The 23,211-nt window shown below is 41.8% G+C and overlaps 1 protein-coding gene across 1 annotated transcript in view; it reads left to right on the top strand.

Moving 5' to 3' along the window:
• The window catches only part of Plcl2 (phospholipase C like 2), a 165,360-nt gene that overhangs the window by 133,807 nt on the left and 8,342 nt on the right, over window positions 1-23,211 (top strand). The window contains exon 5 of the mRNA XM_027394566.2: window positions 17,039-17,148. Coding sequence (XP_027250367.1) covers window positions 17,039-17,148 — 110 coding nt within the window. The remainder of the gene's footprint in view (window positions 1-17,038; window positions 17,149-23,211) is intronic.

The raw sequence follows: 23,211 nt of genomic DNA, 5'->3' as shown, positions 1-23,211 counted from the left end.
AAGATTTTACTTTAGAAGTAATTATTACTCCACTTGCAAAACTTCAGTCTTACAAAGGAAGGTACAGGTCACCAAATGTCATAAGAAAGAACTGAGAAATATTTCTAGCTTTTAAACACAAATTTATATTCTTACTACATAACATTTTGTTTAAACAATTCAGTGGCAATAGAAATTCTAGCCAGCATCCACCCCAGTCACTTTCTGAGAAGTGCTCTACACTTGAACTCCTTGAGCTTTAGTAGATTTTGAGGGAGGGAGAGCAATGTATCATTAGTGTTATGTGGAGAGGGAGTTGGGCAGCCAGGGTTTGCTCCCTAGTGAAGACCTCCAACTATGACAAGCCAGCAGTCTACAGGCCTGCAGGGGGACAAATCCTTATAGGGCAGGAGAACAAGCCATGGGAACATCACTGATGAGGCTTCTCTAGTTCATTCTTTCAAGAGAAGCTGATGGTAGAGAATATTGGGGGGTAAGAAACATTTTAATAAGAAAACTCTGTGCATGGGAATATGAAGGACTCAGTAAAGAGAAAGATATTAAAACACATGCACACTTAAAAGGTGGACATTTAAGAGACGGAAACGGGGAGGCAAGGGAATGGAACACTTGATTTTAGGAAGGGAACCGGCCCATTTCTGAGACAGCAAAAACAATGTGACTTTAGGAAAAAGGACAAGACCCAGAGGAGGCCATTCACCTGGGGAGGTGCACAGAGAAGCATTGCTACAGGGACCCTCAGCTTGGGGGAGCAGGTAGAAGTGAGGGCTGGGGACAGGGCTCACTTAGGGCTCAGCAGTGCCACATGAAGATGCTAGTTACAGACTGGATCCAGCAAGGTGGTACAGGAGGCAGTATCTGAACACCATCTGAATGTGACCAGGAAGTGATATGTGTGTATAACTTAGTGTACCCTTTCTCCAGTGAGGAACACATGGAGGAGAACTGAGCCAGGACCTGCAAAGGAAGAAATGTCATAAAAATTATTTTTATAACATGTATAAACACTGAATAAATCTGCAAAATTCCTCTAGGAAAACAAAGTTCCTACTCATCCATTTCTTTTTTCTCTTCCAACATCCGAAACCATAGCCTCCCTTTGACTAGTGGGTTTCTTCCCATCACTGAATTGACTTGCTCCTTGAAGATCAGGAAAATGTTTTTATCAGGTAATTTTAAGTGGGAAATTGTCTCTGGAGGAGACTAAATCAATTATGTGCTTCCTGTTAGAGAATTAACACCTTTGGTTAATATCCATTCCCTTTTGAAACCTCATTAAAATGACCTTAGGCTTTTTTTCAAAGGCAAAAACCCATAAAGACAAATAGGAAGAGCAACATTTTGGAAACTGAAAGCAGCTGAACAAGTAACAGTGGTCAAGGGAATGATAATGGCTTGTCTGCTGCCCCAGGAAAGCTGCCTGCCTGCAGCTGGAATGGTAGCAGTAGTGGTGGATGGGGGGTCTAACAAGCCATTTCATTCACACCACAGACCAGCTCCATATGCATGCAGAAGCTCCAAGGGGCTCCCTCCAGTCCTCCAGAGAGTGAAAGCTTTTATTGCCTTCTCCTGGCCTCATTAGAGGAACTTCTATAATGAGTCCTATATAGCTCTATTATCTTAAAAATGTTTTCAGATCTTATTTGAAGTTTTAGGCTGGTAACTGACTCATCTTGAGGCACATCGATAGCAAGGCTCCAATTTAATACAATGACTTTCAGAAGCCTCAAGTTTGGAGACCCTGTGTGCACTCATATCCTACTTGCTGTATGTTCATAGCCTTTCCTCTTTGGTGAATGTTAATAATTTTAATTTATCTCCTTTTATTCAACTCTGATTTCCTACTGCTCACTCATACTAGGTTTTCAACTTCCCATTTGTATGCTACTGCTATTCTGTCTTTCTGTTTGCTGCTTCTACTCTGCTGAACAGTTGGCATCTATCCTGCAGCCAACACTGAGAGATTTGCCTCACCTAAAGCAGGTGAGGGCCCAGTGTTCTTCTGTGTGGGGAGGATAAGCTAGACAGACTGGCCTGGTGTGGCGTCCAACCAGAAGCTTCTGTTTGTATTGTTGGCAAGCTCCTTGGAGCTCATGGTGTTCCTGGGAGCAGCAGTCACCAGGTAGGAACTTGTCACCATCATCACATGGTACTCTCACATCTTTGTTTAGCCCAGCACAGAAAACTGTACTCATCGGAAGGGTCACTAGTGTTCTGTCTAGAAGGATTTGCAGAAGGAAATGGGCGGGGGGAGCACTCTGACTTTTGCTTGCTGGTGTCTGAATGTTTCTAAGCTCTGTATTAGAGAAGTGAAACCCACCCTGGAAGGTGTCCTCATGTCCCCTCAAGCAGTGGTTTGGTCTATGACTTCAGTTCTCTTGAACCTTTCTCTGCCTCACTTTACTTACTCTTGGTGGCATGCAATTTCCTGATCAAAGCTAGGTGCAATGACCTGAGATTAATTGCATGAACAGTGTTTTAAAATGACGAATTCAAGTACTTAAAAAGATTAACAGTCATGTCATACATATTGCAGGATATTTAAATTATAGCATATCTGCATGAATTCTTAGAGAAAGGGAATGGTTTCTTAACTCTTTACCTAACTCTGAGGGTGAAGTTCATCCGAGGCCCTAGAGGCGATGTCAAACATCGGGACCCCCTGGGAAACCTAGTATGTGTCTTCACCGTGAAATGAGATAAATGACTGTCAGTGTAACCTTTCTCTTACAGACTCAGTAGGCCATCTCTGAGACATTAGTGGAAGCTTTGGGAAGCTAAGAGGTAGCAAGACCAGCAGTCGTGTTCCTTTCTCTCTTCCCACCCTCTCTGTGACAGCGTCAAGTTAGCAAGCAGCTGCTCTCTAGAAGCCCCTATCTCCTGCTAATCCACTTTACTCAGCCCTGGCATCTCCCTTTGCACTGTGATGTTTCAGAGGCTAGTCAGACCTTATGCTGATCAGAAATGAACTGTTATGAGCACACTGCAGTTTGAGAACTGTTCTTTCCAGAGAAAAGCAGAACAAAGATTCTGGTGCATCTTTGGCCCTGTGTCTTGTCCCTCTGCCCTCACAGGGACAGGGACAGCTCAGAAGCAGATATGGACTGTTTGCTTATCCTTTCAGAACATTGATTCTTTTTTTGTGTGTGATGCATTATTGATTTATTTTTTTACATTCTAATCCCAGTTCCCCCCTCCTCTTCTCCTACTCCCCCCACTCCCCTCCACCTCCCATCTGCTCCTCAGAGAAGGTAAGGCTTCCCCTAAGAAGTCTACTAAATCTGCCCCATCATCTTGTTGAGGACCAAGGCACCTCTCTACCCCCACCACCCCTGTGTCTGGGCTGAGCAAGGTATCTCTCCATATAGAATGGGTTCCACTAAGTCAGTTTGTACATTAGTGTTAGATCTTGGACCCACTGCCAGTGGCCTCATATATTGTCCTCATATATTGACCATTGTCACCTATATTAAGGGAGTATAGTTCGGTCTTATGCAGGTTCCCCATTTGTCAGACCTGAGTCAGTGATCTCTCACTAACTTGGGTCAGCTGATTCTGTGAGTTTCCCCAACATGGTCTTGACTCCTTTGTTCATATCATCGTTCCTCCCTCACTTCAATTGTACTCCAGGAGCTTGGCCCAATGGTTAGTTGTGGATTTCTGCATCTGCTTCCATCTTTTTCTGGAAGAGGATTCTTGCTTCTCTCAGGTTGTGGATTATAGGCGGGGTATCTTTTGCTTTATGTCTGGTATCCACTTATGAGTGAGTACATACCATATTTGTCTTTCTGGTTCTGGCTTACCTCACTCAGGATAGTTTTTTCTAGTTCTGTCCATTTGCCTGCAAATTTTAGGATGTCATTGTTTATTACCGCTGAGTAGTACTCCATTGTGTAAATGTACCACATTTTCTTTATCCATTCTTCAGTTGAAGGGCATCTAGGTTGTTTCCAGGATCTGGTTATTACAAATAATGTTGCTATGAACATGGCTGAGCAAATGTCCTTGTGGTGTGAATTGTGACTCCTTTTTTGTACATAACTTATACTGGTGACATTTTTCCTTTGCCACAAAGGGGAGGGAAATTGCAGGGGGCTTGCCCTTCCTGGGGCATATATCCTCTGATCAAGTTCCAAAGCTATACTCTTCAGCCACGCCTTCCTCTGCTTTTCCTTTGTGAACACAGTCTGAACACATCCTTCCATCTAAACAGCAATTGATGGTTTTCACAGCTGCTGAAGGTGGGCCAGGTGCAGTCCTCCTTAACCTTTAGCTCTACCACTTGGATAAAGAACTTCTCAGGTGGCTATGTCTGTTATAACTGCCTAGTGCAGCTAAGAACTGTAATTTAAATCCACAGGCAAGTCACTTTTTTCTCACACAAATACTAGAATATTTTTGAAAATTTACAAATACTTCTAATAGGTATCATCATATCCAAGATAAATTAGCCTAGATGATTTCTGAGGATTTTTTTTAGTTCTCAAATGTAAATCCTTATAATGAAATCATTACAATATACTGCAATAGATTATAATCTAATGTAACATAGCATAATACAACATAATATAAAAGGTGGGACATTTCACCATTAAGTTGAGCAGAGCTTGTGGTGGAGGTTAGATCTATGTAGATCAAGCTATCATCCAAATGAAGGCTACCAGATGGGAAAACCCTCTTAAGAAGAAAGGGCTGAAAGATGTCCAGGAAATCCTGGAACATGATCAGGTCAATGACTCAGACTGATACCGTCGCCCTTTTGATGCTTAATTTTGTCAACTTGACACAGTTTAGACACAATCCAGAATCACTTGGGAGCTTGTCTACATCAGCCTGGCCTGTGGGCATGTTTCTTAGGAATTGTCTTTATTCCACATTAATTTATGTTACATCACCCATTATGGGTGGCAGCATTCCCTGGGTCTGAGTCCTGAATTGTGTAAGAGTAGAGAAGGCCAAATGGGCACTAGGCAAACTTGCATTTATTTCTCTGCCTGTCACTGGAGCTGTGACAGGACTGGCCACTTCAAGCTCCTGTGCTCCCCTTGCAGTAGCACAGTGAAACCTGGAACTATGTGCCACATAAATCCTTTCTCCCCTAAGCTGCTCTGTGAACACATTTTATCACAGCAGCAGAAAGGAAGCCAGGGCAATTCTGAAAGCTTAGCAGCATCCTTACACTGATTACTGAGCCTACTCTACTTTGTCATCTTCTATAGCAATCATTAACCTTTTAGCATATCCTATAATTGTAATCATAGACAGTATCTGTTTTCTCTCATCTAAGGTATAAAATCCTGGAATATAGCACACTCCAGACACCAAGAAAAGTGCCTGGAAGAGCTTACACAGAGCAGTAAACCTCTCTGTTATCATATGACAGATGAGGCTGGGGTACAGGCACAGAGCTTTCTCCTGAACTCTTAAGTCAGCAAACGTGGTTATTTGACACATTGAACAGTTTCCATGTGGCCCGAAACTGCAATCTGAAGGTGAGGATGATAGTATTTACTAGTACATTGCTTATGGGTAGTAGGATAAAAAGGGGAATGAGTATGACTTGAGCTATTTGCCCCATCCTTGAGAGATGGAACTGCTGTTTACCACTGTAGGAGACCTGGGCAAGCATGAGTGTGAGAGGAGAAAGATCAGGGCTTGTTTGGGTTCAGTTCAGTGTGACTTGCCCAGCTGACTTCCCAGTGCAGGGTTGAGAAGAGAGGTCTAGACTGGAAGTAGTGAATTTGGAAACTGTAAATACAAACTTGACAGTGGACATCTGACCCTGCAGGGATTCTATGTCAGGAGATGCAGAACAAGTACAGGTACTTGAGGTGCAGCAGCCTGCATGTCCAGGTGGGAGTGTTGCTCTATAGAAAGGGTGCTGACTGCCCTCCGTCAGATCCACACTGGAGAGTCCTCAACACCCTGTACGTGCACATTGTGAGAGCTTGGTGGGGATGGTCAGGGAGGCTGGTAACTGTCTCATGGCTGGCCTGTGTAAGTTGGGGTCAAAGTTAGGAAAGCCTTATGGGAAATTGCAGAACTATAAATTATATATATTTTGAGCTGGCAATTCTGTTTTTAGAGTCTTTGTACAGATATGATTATATACTTGGCAAATTCTTCTTTGTAATATTGACAATGACCTAAATATCCAACAAGAAGACCCTGCTAAGGTACATTATACTTCTGTATAACGAATATTAGATATCTTAATATGTATATGTGTACATATACATATGTAAAAATATGCACACACTGATTTCATTTAAAAAAAGTATGTTATTTGTAGTATTTATTTTATAAGAAGAACAGAACCTATGTCTGTGGTACCACTTCTCTGGAAGGTTCCTCAGAGGTGACACCTTTGTTGGAGAGAGACTTGAAAATGGAAAAAGGAAAGATACTTTCTGTAGGTTTATGCTTTTTAACTTTTTGAATCATATTATCTGTCCAGAAGTAAATGAAATGTAAGAGAAATGCAGACAGGCATGATGGGGTGGGTTCTGCCTGGTGTAGATATATATATATCAACAAACCTGGGATTTTGCATTAGCTAGAGAAGTATTCTAAGCTCTTGCCAAAATGGGGGTGGGGGGCAAGGTGGCCACTGAGTTTCTCTGTGACAGGACAGGAGGAGCATCTTGCTGAGCTTAGTGTTTCTTCTATTAACTGCTCATGGCAGTTAAATTCCACAAAACATCAAGTTATGCAACTTCACTCACCTGGATTTCCCCAGATGAGAAATGCTGGCAGAGGGAGGGAGCTGCATATAAATCACTCACAAATTGCACTGCTGTGGGTTTGGCATCACAGGGATCTTGCCATCCCTCTGGTCTCAGGGCTGTATTTAAGAGACCTGCTTTATCTGTTCTGTCTCATGTGCATGGGATTTAACAGTTCAAAATCCATCTTAAAATAATTGGGCTTTTGGTGATGCCAAGATTGTTTTTGGGAAGATGGCCAAGAAAAGGAGACTACTGACTGGAGCTGTTGGGAAGTAACTAGGTGTTTTCACATCTCCCCAGGATGGAGATAAAATAGCCCTGTGCTCACAGCACACCCACACCTGACCTCACCCTGAGCTGGGAAGAGTCCTTGACCAAGGCTGTCTATTTAAATGTACTATGTGTAAATGAGTTAAAGACATGACCAGAGGACTGCCTTTGTTCTTAGGCAGTGGGTTCCCTGCTGCCTCACTTTTAATACTATTGATGAGTTGACTCCTACTTAAGTCGTAAATGACCCTGTCTTGTAGATTCCATCTTCTAGGAAATAGCCCATTTTACCTAATTTGGAAAATTGGAAATAAATTAAAATTCTGTGATCCAGTTAAGTTTTGAAACCATTTAAAAATTTGTACTCTTTGATTTCAGTTTCCATCTTTTGAAACACACACAGATACTCTTGTGTTGATTTTGTTTGGAAGAACTTTTTAGGACAGACAACAAAGTAAATTTTCAGCTGAGAACTAATTGTTAGTGTGGCTACAGCATTTTCTATCAGCAATTAATTGAATCCACAGATACAGAACCCATGGAAGCAAAAGCCTGCTATTCTTAATTGAGTACCTAAATCACCTAAATAGTTTAAAAGGCAAAATGAAACTAATGTTTAAGTACATCATTTTAAGATCAGTGTATCTCATAAGTGTTTTTGAAAGTTTGGCCACGTGTTGTATACTGTCCTTAGTCTCCTATATTTCAAATTTCTAGAAGAAACCGTAGCTACTATATTTAAAAGGTCACCTGTTTTGTATTTGATTATGAATAATGGCTCTGATTTTAGTGAGATGAAGAGATGATACCCTGCTTCTGACTTGGCCCCATCTGCTTTTACAGCAAGAGTTGCTTCTTTCTGTTTTTATTAAGTATACATGCACTTTTATGTATATTCAGTGTGTTTTATACTTAGAAATGATTAAGGTTTTATTTGGGGTTCTTTGTGATGAGACTTACAAAGCAACAGAAATCAAAATTTCTCTTCAATATACTCTAGTAGAGTTGTGTGTACTTATACACATTTCTCTTTGATATACATACATACATACACACACACACACGTTTCTCTTTGATATACATACATACATACACACACACACACACACGTTTCTCTTTGATATACATACATATATGCACGCACGCACTCGCGCGCGCTCGCACGTGTGTGTGTGTGTGTGTGTGTGTGTGTGTGTGTGTGTGTGTGTAGGACCCAGGACTAATTCAGGTATTGTTCCTCAGGCACCATTTACTTTTTTTAAGACAGGGACTCTCATTGCCTGGGCTCATGAAATAGACCAGGTTGGCTTGCTAGCATGACTCAAGGAGATCCCCTGTCTCTGCCAACACCTCCCCCCCACCCCCCCACCCCCAGTGCTGGGATTACAAACAAGTGCCATGACCCCTGACTTTTCTACAAGGATTCTGGGAACCAAACTGAGTCCTCCTGCTTTCGGAACAATTCCTTTACTGGCTTCCCCATATGCTCTGCCCTCCTCCACCTCTTCACAGGTACTCCATAATGTGACTTCCCTTGAAAGACAGCGTGTGCTTTCAGTCGTGGATCTCATTTAGTTTCAACCAACCTAGTTAGTGCTTGGGACACTTACTAATGGGAAAAACATAATTATTTTGTCAACAGTTAACTTCAAGATAATGGTACAACTTATATGTGGCTCTAAAATGTACAAAATTATGACAGATATATTCTGGAAGAGTCTTTGGAAGCTAAAAAAGATACAAGGAGGGGCTTGGAGAGATGGCTCAGAGGTTAGGAGCACTGACTGCTCTTTCAGAGGTCTTGAGTTCAATTCTCAGCATGGTGGCTCAAACCATCTGTAATGAGATCTGGTGCCCTCTTCTGGCTTTCAGGCATACATGCAAATGGAACACAGTATACATAACAAATAAGTAAATCTAAAAAAAAAAAAAAAAAAAAAAAAAAAAAAAAAGGTACAAAGAAATAGACCTTGCTCCTGAGAGGAAAAGAGCAGTGTCTTGTTTGCCCATTATTGTTGACCTGGTTTCTATCTCTGAACTTGAAGATTCCACCTGCAGCAGCAGCAGCCATCTCTCTTTCACACTGTTCTCGAGAATGCCAAGACTCCTTAGGCTTACACAGATGATTTAGAACTTCTCAATACTCATTTTGCAGATGTCTATTGCAGACATAATCTTCTCAGATTAAAATGCCAGTTGTTTTCACATGATCTGTTGTCTTCTCTTTAATCTTATGAAAAATACTTAGCTTTTAGACTGGAAGGCCCCATGTTTCAGTTCCCAATGCTGCAAATGAGAAGCAGGCCCCACAGAGTCTTTTTGTAGTGCTTGTACCCCAATGGTGACAGCTCAGAAGTGAATTCTCTGCTCATGGATTCTCATCAGCGGTTTTTGGTCTTCTTACCCCAGAAGAGGCAACTTTGGGTAGTTCTTCATCGTCCTGTCCTGTTAGGGTCTGTAAAGACTCGACTAAACAGACAGTATTAAATCCCATATAGGCACTACCACTGTGTGCCACAGTTGAGGGGCTGTCACTAAACACCTGCAATCCAGCCCCACAGGAAAAGATACAGTAGTAACCGTCAAGCAAGTATGAGCACAAAGGAAACTCTGGTGCCACTAGGGCTCCTAGCATAGCTAATAGGAAGGGGAGAGTAACAACTACCTTCCACCAGCTGACTGGAGAGCAGCCAGCAGAGTAGCCAAGTGTTGTTTCTGAACAGTGATGTTAACTGAGAGGCCCTGGGGCCAGCCTGTCAGCAGCCATTCACTGAGCTGTCTGCCTGCTCCCTGCCTGTGTCCCAGACCTGGGTGGCCTGCTGTCTGCTGAGGAGAGACACTCAACACATGGCCTTATTCATCAGAGCTTCATGTGGGAAGGGTTGACCAGTTTTATATGATTACTTAACTAAAATCAGAAGATGTTCTTACTGTAGTAGTTTGAAAGAAAATGACCCCCAAAGGGAGTGGAACTATTAGGAGGTGTGGCCTTATTGGAGGAAGTGTGTCACTGTAGAGGAAGGCTTTGAGGTCTCATACATGATCAAGCCACACCCAGTGAGACAATTCACTTCCTGTTGCCTGCAAGTCAAGATGTGGGACACTTGGCTACTTCCCCAGCACCTTGTCTGCCTGCATGCCACCATGTGACACCTTGGTGATAATGGACTAAAACTCTGAAAATGTAAGCCACCCCAATTAAATGTTTTTCCTTTGTAAGAGTTGCCATGGTCATGGTGTCTCTTCACAGCAATAAAAACCCAAACTAAAGCACTTAGGTTTTTAGAAATGTAAATTTGTCTGATTAGTTTTAGTTTATTTTGTAAGTAGATTATTTTAAAATAATTTAAAATAACCCATTATTGCAATTTATCTTACTAAGTTTTACATTGTGCCACACAGACTTTCTTATCTTTAATGTGGCATGCTTCCTAGTACAAAAGTCCTACGTTGGCATTACACATACACATATTTTGACTCTGATGTCAAACAAAGTCATTGTTATATATTCTTGTGTCACCATTTTAATGCTGTTACCATGGTGGCTATATGATAGCTAAAAACTTTTCCATTGTGTTCTTTAGCAAAATTATGAATAGTTATTCTGATTGCTCAAGCACAAGTTTCTGTTCTTAAATTTGCATGTATGCACCTACAAATTTTACTGTTTTTGCAAAGTAGTTGGTATGTTTAAGTATTGAGTTTTGGTATAATTGTGCTTACTGGTAGTATGTAATCAATAAATGTTATTTGCTGACCATATAATGTTTTTATTTCAACAATCAAGAATTACTCTCATTATCCAAACTGGTGATATCTTTTGTCTTTAATATTATAGATAATTGATACTGATTGACAGAAACAGGAAAGTGCTCTTAAAAACCCACATGGCAGGCAGTCCCTTTTTTTTTCTTGAAGTAAATATTCCTCATTAAGTTTCATGTTAGAATCTTTTAAAGTGAAAACATTGTTGAAAGTAATTTAAAAATGAATGTCTTTGTGAGGTAGGCCGTGACTAGAAAGGAAAATGTAGATCTTGCCCCCTCCAACCTGCCTCCTATCCTCCCTTCCCCTGAAGAGCAGACAGTTGACAATTCCTAGATCTTCAGATGTTGTCACTCTGAGCCTGGCTTTCAGTGTGCACCTACCTACTATACACACTGTCTAATCTGTTCCCGCTTCTTACTCTCTGTCTAGCTGTTATTTCTCCAAGAAATAACCTTGCCTTGCCTTCCTGCTTAGAACCCTTCACAGTATTTGCTAAAAATGCCTATGACTGCATCCATCCTGAACTCCTAAATCATAGTCCTCTGTAAAGTGTCTGAGTGACTAACCCTACTGCCCTCTGTCAGCCACAGGTGCCTCCCCATCCCTGCGTCCTTTCACTCTCCTCTGATTAAACAATGGGGACTTTTAAACAGAACTGGGGCAGGCCGTGGACTTGGTGTTCACGTTTTTGTTTACCTGATTTTTACCAGCCACTGTAGAGCTCTATCTATTAAACAGAATTATGTTTTACAAGGAGAAGGAACCCTGTTCTTAACTTTCTTAAAAGATAGGATGCTTTTCGCTGGGATAGTTCTTTGCTGTAAATATTTGGGAATAGGAAGGAGGTTACTTAATATCTAACCCAAACAAGACTTTTATGTCTACTGTGGAAACCCCCCTGTTACTAGCTAGAATAATTCCTGGTAAGTTACTGCCAAGGGTGTGTGTGTGTGTGTGTGTGTGTGTGTGAGAGAGAGAGAGAGAGAGAGAAAGAGAGAGAGAGGACATGTACATGTATGAGTATTGAGGACAGAAGTCACCTCCAGTTCTTCAGCCACCATTCACCTGTTTTATGAGACAGTGTCACTTACTGCTCTGGAACTCATCAATTAGATAAATGTAGCTTGCCATGTAGTCCCAGGAATCCCCCTGTCTCCACTCCCCATGTACAGGATCACAAGCACACACCATCACACCTGGCTTTTGTGCACAGTTTCTCACAAGTGTATGCCATGACATCTGGCTTTGGCATAAGTTCTGGAGATTACACTTGGGTCTTTACCCTTGCACAGTGTCTTAGGGTTTCTACAGCTGTGAAGAGATACCACACCACAAAAACTCTTATAAAGGAAAGCATTGAGATGGCAGCTTACAGTTCACAGGTTTTAGTTCATCATTATGGTGGGGAGCATGGTGGCATGCAGGCAGACATGGTGCTGGCTATGTCTTGATCAAAAGGAAACAGGAAGTGGATTGTGACACTGGGAGTAGCTTGTGCATTGGAGACCTCACAAACTTCCTCCAACAAGACCATACTTACTCCTCCTAATAATGGTATTCCCTTTGGGGGGCATTTTCCTTCAAACCACCACATTCCACTTCCTGTCCCCCAAAGGCTTGTAGCTTTATCATAATGCCAGAATGCTTTCAGTCCAAATTCACAAGTCTCCATAATCTATCATAGTCTCTAACTTATTTAAAAGTATAAAGTTCAGTGTCTCTTCTGAAATTCACACAGTCTTTTAACTATAAATTCAACATCAAAAAGCAGATCACATACTTCCAGCATATGATGACCTAGGATATACATTACTATTCCAAAATGTAGGGAAGGGATAGTGACATACTGGACCAAAGGAAGACTGAAAAACCAGCTGAGCAAACTCTAAGAATTGCAAGTCCATGTCTGATGTCTAAATGCTCTTCAGATCTCTAACTCTGTTCAGTTTTGTTGACTGCAACACACTTCTTTTTCTTAGGCTGGTTCCACTCCCTGTTAGCAGCTGTCCTCATCAGGTATACCACAACTCTGGCATCTCCAGCATCTTGGATTCTCCAAGTCAATCCAGGCTTTAACTTCACAGCTTCACACAATGGCCTCTCTAAGCCTCCTTGTAGGGACACCCCTGACATATGCCTGCCATCAAAGACTTGCCTTAGACACAGAGGCAAATTCTATAGCCTATTTCTTCTATCCTTAACTTAAAAGCCAGAACACATGGTTAAAGCTGCCAAGTTCTGCTGCTTGTTGGAGCAAATTGTTTTCTGACCATGGCCATTACACAGTGGGCCATGGCACTTTCATGTGATGCATTTGCACATAAACACTCACACATATACAAATCACACAAATACATAAATATATAAATGTAAAAGAAAATGGATACCACTTTAAAAATAAGTAAATAATAAAATTTCAAGTAGGGATGGCGATACATCTCATTGTTAGAACACTTGTTTCTTGTGCATGAGACCCTCCCTGACTTTAATCCCCATTACCATAAGAAATAAAATAAATATAAAGCAGAAAATGTCTTACCAGCTTGATAGTAACTTTATACTACTGTAAATGCAGTAAATGGCAAACATGAGCTTTCTCAGCATCTGTCAGTAGGGACTGGCCACCTCTATACTGGTCATCCAACAGTTCCAGCTCAGTGGCTGTTAAAAACATGAGCAAGAGGTCTGCGCCACTGAGGAGTGAGGCTGCACCTGCATTAAAGGAAGAAAAATGAGGCACAGAACAGATGTGCAGTATGTTTCTCCTTTGAGAAGGGTGAGATTATGAGTCTATGATGTGTTTCTGTTTGCCCAGAGAAAGCACAACGCGAAGATTAATCACACAAGGAGAGAGAAGGAATGTGGCAAGGTAGAGGAGACCAGAAAGAAGCAAAGACCTACCTGAAAATACCTTGATAGCCTTGGAACCATGTTAAGTTTTGATTAAATTTTGTAAATTTATTTTTGGAGAACATTTTTTTTATAAAACAAAAGCACATAGTCACTGACACTAGCAAACAACAGTTGAACCTGATTATGCTTTGTCCATGATATAGCCACATAGATGACAGGATTTACTGTACTTGCCCAGTAAGACCTCTTCTGAGGAAAAAAGGCTTAACTATTACCAGTCACAGTGGCTGGTCAGGCATTAAGACTTTTTACCTATAAAGGAAGAATAAGCATGAATTTTCAAAAATTATATAGAAGCATTTAATTACATTTGAATCCAAAGAACTGATAAGACCCCTTCTTTCTCTTTTCTTTTTTTGTGGGGGTAGGGTGTTGTTTGAAACAGGGTTTCTCTGTGTAGCCCTGACTGTGCTAGAATTTGCTCTGTAGACTAGGCTGGCCTTGAACTCACAAAAGTCTGGAATCTCTTTAAAAATGTTCATAGCTCCTTGTCTTAATTACTGTTCTATTGATATGAAGAGACACCATATAAGGCAACTTATAAAAGAAAGTGTTCGAGGACCGGCTTACATTTTCAGAGGATTAGAGTCCCTTTGGCTATCAAAGGAGCAAAGCATCAGGCAGGCAGCCATGGTATTGGAGCATCAGCTGCAAGTTTACATGTGACACACAAACAGGAGGCAGAGAGAGAGAGCTGATTGGAATAGACTGGATTTGGAACCCTCAAAGCCTACCCCTAGTGACACACCTTATCCAACAAGGCCACACCTCCTTGTAAATCTCATAAAGAAAGACCAATCTCTCATCTTTGTCTAGTTTCTGGATAATAGCTTTGCACCTCCACCTATGTATTACATTTGGAATGTATAGAGGTTAGGAACTTAGTAGGGAGCCATGGGAACTGTGCCTTCAAGAGAGAGGAGATAGGAACCATGGTATATAGGGTAAAGAACAAGAAAGGTTAGTAATGGGAGGACAAGGAAGAGGAAGGAATATGGGAAGGGATAACTAACACTGAAGGGCTTTTCAAAAACCCATTTGAGAATCACACTACATCAATAAGCTCCGTGTGTGTGTGTGTGTGTGTGTGTGTGTGTGTGTGTGTGTGTGTGTGTGTGTAGTTTAAATGACCTTACTTTACAGCAGGAGATAATATAACAACTAGGCTAGCAAATAAAAACCCAGCACCAGGAACGGGTTACCTCTTTTTACTTTTGGCCAGTGAGGTCCCATAGATCCCCAAGCATTACAGACTATTGCCAGTATTGTCAGTTATCCTCTGGAACTTAATCACATTTCTAAAGACACCACATACTTTACTCATAGAGCATGGATTAATCAAGCTGATACTTACCTGGAAGCTTCATCTCTACTGGCTGACTTTCATGGTGCTGGAGGGTGCTATGCACACTCTCAGAAGAGAATAGTCATCAGTCAGCCCAGCTCTGACCCCTGTGAACTACAACTGGCTGGACAAGATGTGGCCACTGGTATAATAATGGCATGAATGTTACAGAAGTAAACAACCACTTTCCCTATGAAGTGAAAACCATACCCGGTACTGTTAAAAGAGCCATGAACCTGTAACTAGATAGGCCCCATCCTGGGAGAGAACCCAATATTTTTATTTTGCTAAATGGACATATTGTTAAAACTATTCCTAATAACCTGTTGCTATACCCATGGATCAGTGCATCTCTCAACACTCATCAGAGAAACTTCTTACAGTAGATGGCAGTTAACATAGAGACCATCAGTTGGTCAATGTGCAGATAAGAGACTGTGAGGGTTGAGCGTATATCTATATCTATATCTATTTAGTGACTGATATCAGAGGACCTAGCCCATTGTGGGTGGTGGTCCTGGGTTCTATATGAAAGCAGACTGAACAACCCATAGGAAGTAAGCCAATAAGCAGCACTCCTCCATGGCCTCTATATTAACTCCTGCCTCCAGGTTCCTGCCCTGTTTGAGTTTCCGTCCTGACTTCCTTCAGTGATGAACTGTGATGTGGAAGTATAAGACAAATCCCATTCTCCCCAAGTTGGTTTTGGTCATGGTGTTTCATCATAGCAATAGTAATCTTAACTAAGACAACACCACTCCAGATGTGATGGAAAACCTCAGGTAAATATTTTTTTCAGACAAAACTGGGAAGTTGCATATATGAACTTACAGCAGTTCAGACGACATGTACAGTACTTACATAAGCTCAGATCAGACATAATCCCAGAATGGAGTGGGGAAGGTGGGTGCACAATCCCACCACTAGTTGAGAAGCTGTTGGCATTTGATGCCTGTAGCAAGAGTTTTATTTAGTAATGTGAACTCTAATATGGCAAATACACTCCAGCGTAGGCTCCATGTTCAGGAGTAGTTGGCCAGCACAAACTGAATTTAGTATTATGTGGTGGGGGGGAGTGACTCTGGGAGTTTATACAGATATAAAATAGTGGAATTAACAAAAATGTTATTTAAAATGTAAATGAAAATTAAGAAGCAAGAATCTATTATAAGGGATGGGGTATATGTGAAGTCATGCACACAATATCTCATATACATACTGTCACATATACACAGCACAGATATCCTTGAAGAAAATAACTAGCTCTGGGAAGTCTTTTTCTGGATTTATAGAATTCGTTTTCTGGAGAAGAATGATTTTCAGAAGCAGGGGAGGTATCAAAGGCCAGCTGGTTATAGAATGATGTGGGAAGTGTTTTAAAAGGATCTCATTGGCCAGGGACGGAATGATTGACTATAGGGGAATAAGCAAAAACAACCTATGCGTTATAATGAGTACACATGAAAGAAGGACTCTTCTATTACTATGAGGATTCTTCTAGAGAAACTGTTTTGGAAGCCAATTAGAATAGTCATTTGATTAAGTCAACTTTGAAAAGCTCCTTTAGGAAACGGAATGTTGGAAGAACATGTCCCCTTTCCAGTAAGTTTGATGTCTAACCTTATATCCACCTCTACTGACAGGAAGTGTGTGTCTTTGCATCCTGTTCATCTCCTGTGCCAGTGTTGGGTCCTCAGTAGAGATGAAGTTTGCCTCTGAGACTCTAGACACCTGTGTCAGTCTTAGCTCCTTTTCTGGCTGTTGGCAGCCTCTGTCTGAAATAAGCAGGTGGAGATGAACACTGCAGGTCTGTGGGGAGCACTCACTGGCCTCTGAGACACCCGCCAACTCTTGATGCGTTGAGTCTCCCATGTCTTCTCATCTTCTTAAATAGACACGTTTATGAAATTCCAATGCAGCTGGTAATTGTTAGATATTTCTAGAAAAATACATGTTCCCAGTTCTTCTTATATGATAGGGAAGTAATAACCTCCATTTGTTTTATTTCTTTCAGCCATGGAGTTCCATGAACACTTGCACAGCATAGGCACCAAGGAGGGACTGAAGGAACGGAAACTGCAGAAGGCGGTGGAGAGCTTTACCTGGAATATTACAATCTTAAAGGTACTATATTCCTTTTCTGTTGCAATGATAAAATACCATGACCAAGGCAACTTTCAGAATTCATTTTGGTTACTTTTCCAGAGGGATGAGATGAGTCCATTATGACAGGGACACAAGGTGGCAAGCAGGCATGGTTTCCAGAGCAGGAGGCTGGGCGCTCATATTCTCCACCACAAATAGGAAACAGAGAGCAATCTGGAAGTAGGACAAGGCTGTAAACATTCAAAGCCCACTCCCAGTGACACATGTCCTCCAGCAGGACTAGTCCCTCTGAAGCTCCCACACAGCGCCACCAGTGGGAACCAAGTATTCAGAGGTATTAGCCGATCGATGAAGGATATTTCTCATTTAAACTACCACATTCCAATCCTTTGTTCCCATATGCTCATGGCCATATTGTAATGAAAAATGGATTTAGTCTACCTTCAGAAGTCCCCATAATCTTCCACAGTTTTAACATTATTTAAAAGTCCAAAGTCTCTTCTAAGATTCAAAGACAGTCTCTATTTGTGGCCCCCTGTAAAATAAAATATAAGATTCTGTACATCCAACATATAATGGCACAGAATATGCATTGCCATTTCAAAAGGGAGGAATAGGGACATAGGAGGAAATTCTGAACCAAAGCAAGACTTAGCAGGTGAAATTCCAAGACCCTGTAGCTCCATGTCCACTTTCAGGGACTTTAAAGGGTTTGGATGGCTCAGCCCCTCCATCAGGCTGGTTATCAGGAGCAGAAATTTACAAGACTAGCTGGAGAGAATGGGTAAGAGGTATTGGCACACACAGGAGATGATGAGAGACCTCAGGGAACTCTGGTAAAATGCTGAATTCCTGCTTCAGAGGGCCAGAAAGCCATCAGAAGCCCTAGTGGCCCCTTAGGGCCAGTGCTCTGCCAGCTTAGCCCTGTACATCTCTGCATCTTTCCTAGCCAGCTAGTTCCTGCTCACACAGTTCCTACTGCCTGGTCTCTCCAGGCCTTCCATGACTGCTCGTTATGAGCTCTGTGAGCCCTCTATGGTGTTTGCTGCCTCAACCCAGCCCCAATCCACTGCGTCCAAAAGATGGCTGCCTTCCCTGGCTGCTCCAGGTTCCTATTGCTATGTAACAAACCACCTGAAAACTAGTGGCTTAAGATGCCCTTTTCCCCCAGACCCAGGATTCTGTACATTAGCTGGGGTCACCTGAGTGCTTTCCCTGATCCATGTTGTGTTGGCCAGGGCCACTCAGAAGGCTCTGTTTCATTGGGAGCTCACCTACCTTGGACATAGGGAACAGGCTTCACTTGTATTACTGGGGCTAAGGGCTTGGATAGTGTGTTTAGTGGGCTAAAGCAAGATGCTTACAGCCCAAGCTGTCACCAGATGAACTGTCCCGCTGGTTCCCTTGTGTCCTGTGCTGTCTGCTCTCAGAAACAAGGATGGGAGGGAAACTCCAAAAGCAATTAGAGACTTGTTCTTTCTAGGAACATAAGACTTCTGCCAAAAGTCAGTCAATGAACCAGATGGTGTCTAGATGTGATCTAGATTGTCTTCCTCTATCCTAGGTACAGTACTTACCTTAGAAACTTGAAGACTGTCTTTCCAGGTCCACAGATGACTCTTTCCTTTAAGTATTAATTCTTGGATGTTTCAGTTACTGTGTTACCCGTGAAATCATACATTGCCAGTTTTTCTGAAAAGCTATACTTGATGGAAGCTAATTCTCTATTTAAATAGTGTGTGAGAATGTGGAGTGGCTCAGAAAACCAAGAAGCTGTGTTCATCATTAGGCAGGCTGCTCTTTCTGATTGGTTTAAAGCATAGCACATCCCCAAGGACCTTAGTGCTATGCAGTGATTGCTCAGCTAATGTGTGAAAACATGGAATTGTGTGAGCCCCCTCCCCCTGCAGTGTGAGGGAATTGATCACTCAGAATGTGTGTGAGCACCCCCCATGTGAGGGAAGTAATCACAAAGAATGTGTGTGAGCCCCCCCCATGTGAGGGAAGTGAGGATATGGAATGTGTGTGAGCCCCCCCATGAAGAAAGTGATCACAGAGAGTGTACTTATGAGAACCTCCCCCCTCCCCGTGTGAGGGAAGTGATCAAACAGAATGTCTATGAGTCTGTGAGTCTTGTGTCATCACTCCCAAGGGAAGTGATTATATAGAAGGTGTGAGAGTTCCCAGTGTGAGGGAAGGGTCATGTCTGTGTTGCTTCTGTAGTGTTCTCTGAGGTGCAGAGCTGATCCTGGCCCACTCTTCCGTCAGTATTCCTCCTCCCCTTCCTTCTCCTTGGTCTTGGTCTTGATCTGGAACATCTGCTGTCTAGGTTCAGGTTGTGCCTCACTTCTGCTGTCTGTCTGACTGTCCTCTCTACCTGTCATCAAAATGCCTGAGTTGTGCCAGTAGGTGAGCCTGCCCACCTTATGACAGGTCTGTGACAGGGACACGAGTCAGAGCCAATACAGAAAACACTGTAGTCTAGATACCATGGTGCCTAACAACTGCTGGACACTAGTGGTGATATTTCCTGGGGCATGGCTATTGCCCCCACCATTTTATTAACTCATCACTCATTCTACGCACAGGAGCTGGAAGTCTCTATTTCCGCTTCAGTGTTTAAGTCACAGGTTCCAAGGTTTCCCACATCCTATCCGTTGCATGTATCACCTCTGTTTTATTGGCATCCCCACCAGAATGTTACACTTTGTGAAGTCATCAGGTACTCTACACTGACATGCCACTCTTGCTCAACGACCATCGTGTGTGCTAGAACCCAGTACTTTACACATGCTAGGCCAGCACTACACCCAACCTGTAAAACTTGATATTTTGATTGTGTCAATCATTGTATCATACAGGATCTACACCTGTGTCCCTGATGCCTGCCACCCACTGATCTGTTCCTGTCTCAGTAGTTTGTTCATAGCTCTTATGGTTCTAAATGCTGTGATGTAGTACATTGAAGCATATTCACTTTGTGGATGAGCCTCCCAGCTCCTCCAAACAGTGACCATAAAATACTTACCGAGAGGCACCATGGTGTGACTACCTGCTATAAAAAGTGTAACCAGCATAGGATAGACCACTTCCTGTCAACTTGTCTTGTGTGTGCTGTCACGGGATGTGTGTTGCCTTTTGCAGTCTCCGTTGTCTGGTTCATACTGCAGAAGACACTTAGATGAGAAACAGCATAGCAACTAAACTGTGTCATCGTCTCTGAGTGGACCAAATGCATGGCCTCTTGGAGATTTACAGGATAGATGAAACCCAGCTCTGTGGTGGGAAAATTAGATGCATGCAGATCTAATCACCAGACAGGAGCCAGCACATGGCCAGGCCTGAGTGTAACTGATGGTAGTCTGTCATCCCTGGACTTCGGTGCTGCCTAGACCTCAGCCTAAGTTGGCATTGTCTCTGGGAAATGGATGGCACTGACAAGGATTGCCACAGTCTGCTGTGTTCCAAGAAGGTAAACACAGTGTATTTCTGTGTGCTTTACTAGAAGCCTAGGGGTAAGGACAGATAATGCAGAGTGTTTGGAAAAGCCTTAAGAAGTCATGTATTCTATTTACCCCAAATAACATATAATACATATATGTGAATATTACACACATACATGTGTTCTTAGAGAATATCACTCATTGAGGCTCTATCAAATGACCATGGTGTTAATAGTCCCTCCCTCACCTTTTCCTTCAGCATTTCTCTCCCTCCCTTATCCTGTTGTCTTTCCATTTCCCACTTCATATTTTCTGTATCTTGCTGTTCCCCTTCTCAACTCCCACTCCTGATACCGTGCTCCTTTACACTGGCCTGGCCGTGCTGTATTGTAGCATCTGCATCTGAAGGTTTGGAGCTAAACACACACACACACACACACACACACACACACACACACACAGAGAGAGAGAGAGAGAGAGAAGAGAAGAGAGAGAGAGAGAGAGAGAGAGAGAGAGAGAGAGCATGCGGTGTTTGTCTTTGTAGGTCTAGGTTATAGCACTCAATATAATCATCCATTTACTTGTACATTTCATAATTTCAATTTTCCTTACAACTGCATAGTATTCTGAAGTGTGTATGTACCATATTTTCATGTCCATTTATCTGTTGAAGGACACTTGGCTGTTTCCATTTTCTACCTATTGTGAACAGGGACAGCGCACATTGCTAAGCAACTGTCTGTAGAGCAGGATCGCAGGTCCTGGAGGCACACACCAAGGGTAAATAAATGGTCCCATGGTTGATTCATTTTTAGCTTTTTGAGGATTCTCCACACTGATTCCCAGAGTGGCCGCCCCGATTTGCATTCTCACCAAGAGTGAATGAGGGTTGTTCCCCTTTCTCCACATTTTTTATGTGAAGAACCAGCATTTTTTTGTTCATTGTTTTGCTGATCTTTGCCATTCTGACTGGGGTAAGATGAACCAAGAGTTTGTTTCCATATGTTCTAGAGCTTTCAGTTGTGCTGTCAATTCTCTAGTGTGACTATTCTCCAATTTCTTCATGTGGGCGCTTAGTGCTATGAACTTGCCTCTTGTCACTGCTTTCAAAGTGTCCCATAAGTTTTGGTATGTTGTGTCTTCATTCTCATTAAATTCTAGGAAGTCTTTAGTTTCTTTTTTTATTTCTTCCAGGACCCAGGAATGGTGCAATCGGGTGTTATTCAATTTCCACGAGTTTGTAGGTTTTCTGCAGTTTGTATTGGTGTTGAATTCTAACTTTAAAGCATGTTGGTCTGATAAAAATATGGGGGTGGGGAGGTATTTCAATTTTTGTATCTGTGGAGGTTTGGCATGTTGCCAAGTATATGGTCAATTTTAGAGAAGGTTCCATGTGGCGCTGAGAAAAAAGTATATTCTTTTGTGTTTGGATGGAATGTTTTATAGATGTATGTTAATCCCAATTGGGTCATAATTTCTGTTAGTTTTTTTGTTTCTTTGTTAAGTTTCTGTCTTGTTGTCCTGTCTAATGGTGAAAGCGGGATGTTGAAGTCTCCTACTATAAGTGTTTGGGTTTTATTTGTGGTTTGAGCTTTACTAATGTTTCCTTTACAAATGTGGGTGCCTTTGTATTTGGGGCATAGATGTTCAGGATTGAGACTTCATCTTGATGGACTTTTCCTGTGATCAGTATGAAATGCCCTTCTTTATCTCTTTTGATTGATTAAGTTTGAAGTCTATTTTTGTTAGATAAACTTGCTGTACCAGCTTGTTTCTTGGGTCCATTTGATTGGAAAATGTTTTCCCAACCCTTTACTCTGAGGTAAAGTCTGTCTTTGAAGTTGAGGTATGTTTATTGTATACAGAAGGATGGATTCTGTCTTCATATCAATTCTGTTAGCCTGTATCTTTTTATAGGCAAGTTAAGACCATTGACATTGAGGGATATTTATGTCCATTGATTGTTGCTTCTTGTTTGTTTTGGATTTATTATTCATAGTGTCATTATGTGTGGATTTCACCTTCCTGTTTGGTAAAGTTGAATTATCTATTGTCTATATTTTTGTGAGTGTAGTTATCTTTGTTGGGTTGGCTGGATTTGTGGATATGTATTGTTTAAATCTGGTCTTGTCATGGAATATCTTGTTTTCTCTATCTATAGTGATTGAAAGCTTTGCTGGGTACAGTAGTCTGTGTTGGCATCCATACTCCCTTAGTGTTTGCAGGATATCTATCCAGGCCTTCTGGCTTTCAAAGTTTCCATTGAGAAGTCATGTGTAATTCTGTTAGGTCTGCCTTTATATGTTACTTGGCCTTTTTCCTTTTGCTGCTCTTAATATTTTCTCTTTATTCTGTAAGTTTGGTGTTTGGATTATTATGCGGTGAGGGGACTTCTTTTTGTGGTCCAGTCTGTTTGGTGTTCTGAAAGCTTCTTGTACTTTCATAGGCATATCCTTCTGTAGGTTGAGGAAGTTTTCTCCTATGATTTTGTTGAATATGTTTTCTGTACCTTTGAGCTGTATTTCTCCACCTTCTTCTATACCTATTATTCTTAGATTTGGCCTTTTCACCGTGTCCCATATTTCTTGGATATTTTGTGTTAGGGATTTGCTGGACTTGAAATTTTCTTTGGTTGATG

Source organism: Cricetulus griseus, assembly GCF_003668045.3.
Source record: "Cricetulus griseus strain 17A/GY chromosome 1 unlocalized genomic scaffold, alternate assembly CriGri-PICRH-1.0 chr1_0, whole genome shotgun sequence".
Lineage (NCBI taxonomy): Eukaryota > Metazoa > Chordata > Mammalia > Rodentia > Cricetidae > Cricetulus > Cricetulus griseus.
The sequence above is the reverse complement of the archived record's forward strand: the minus strand, read 5'-3'. Positions and strand labels throughout refer to the sequence as shown.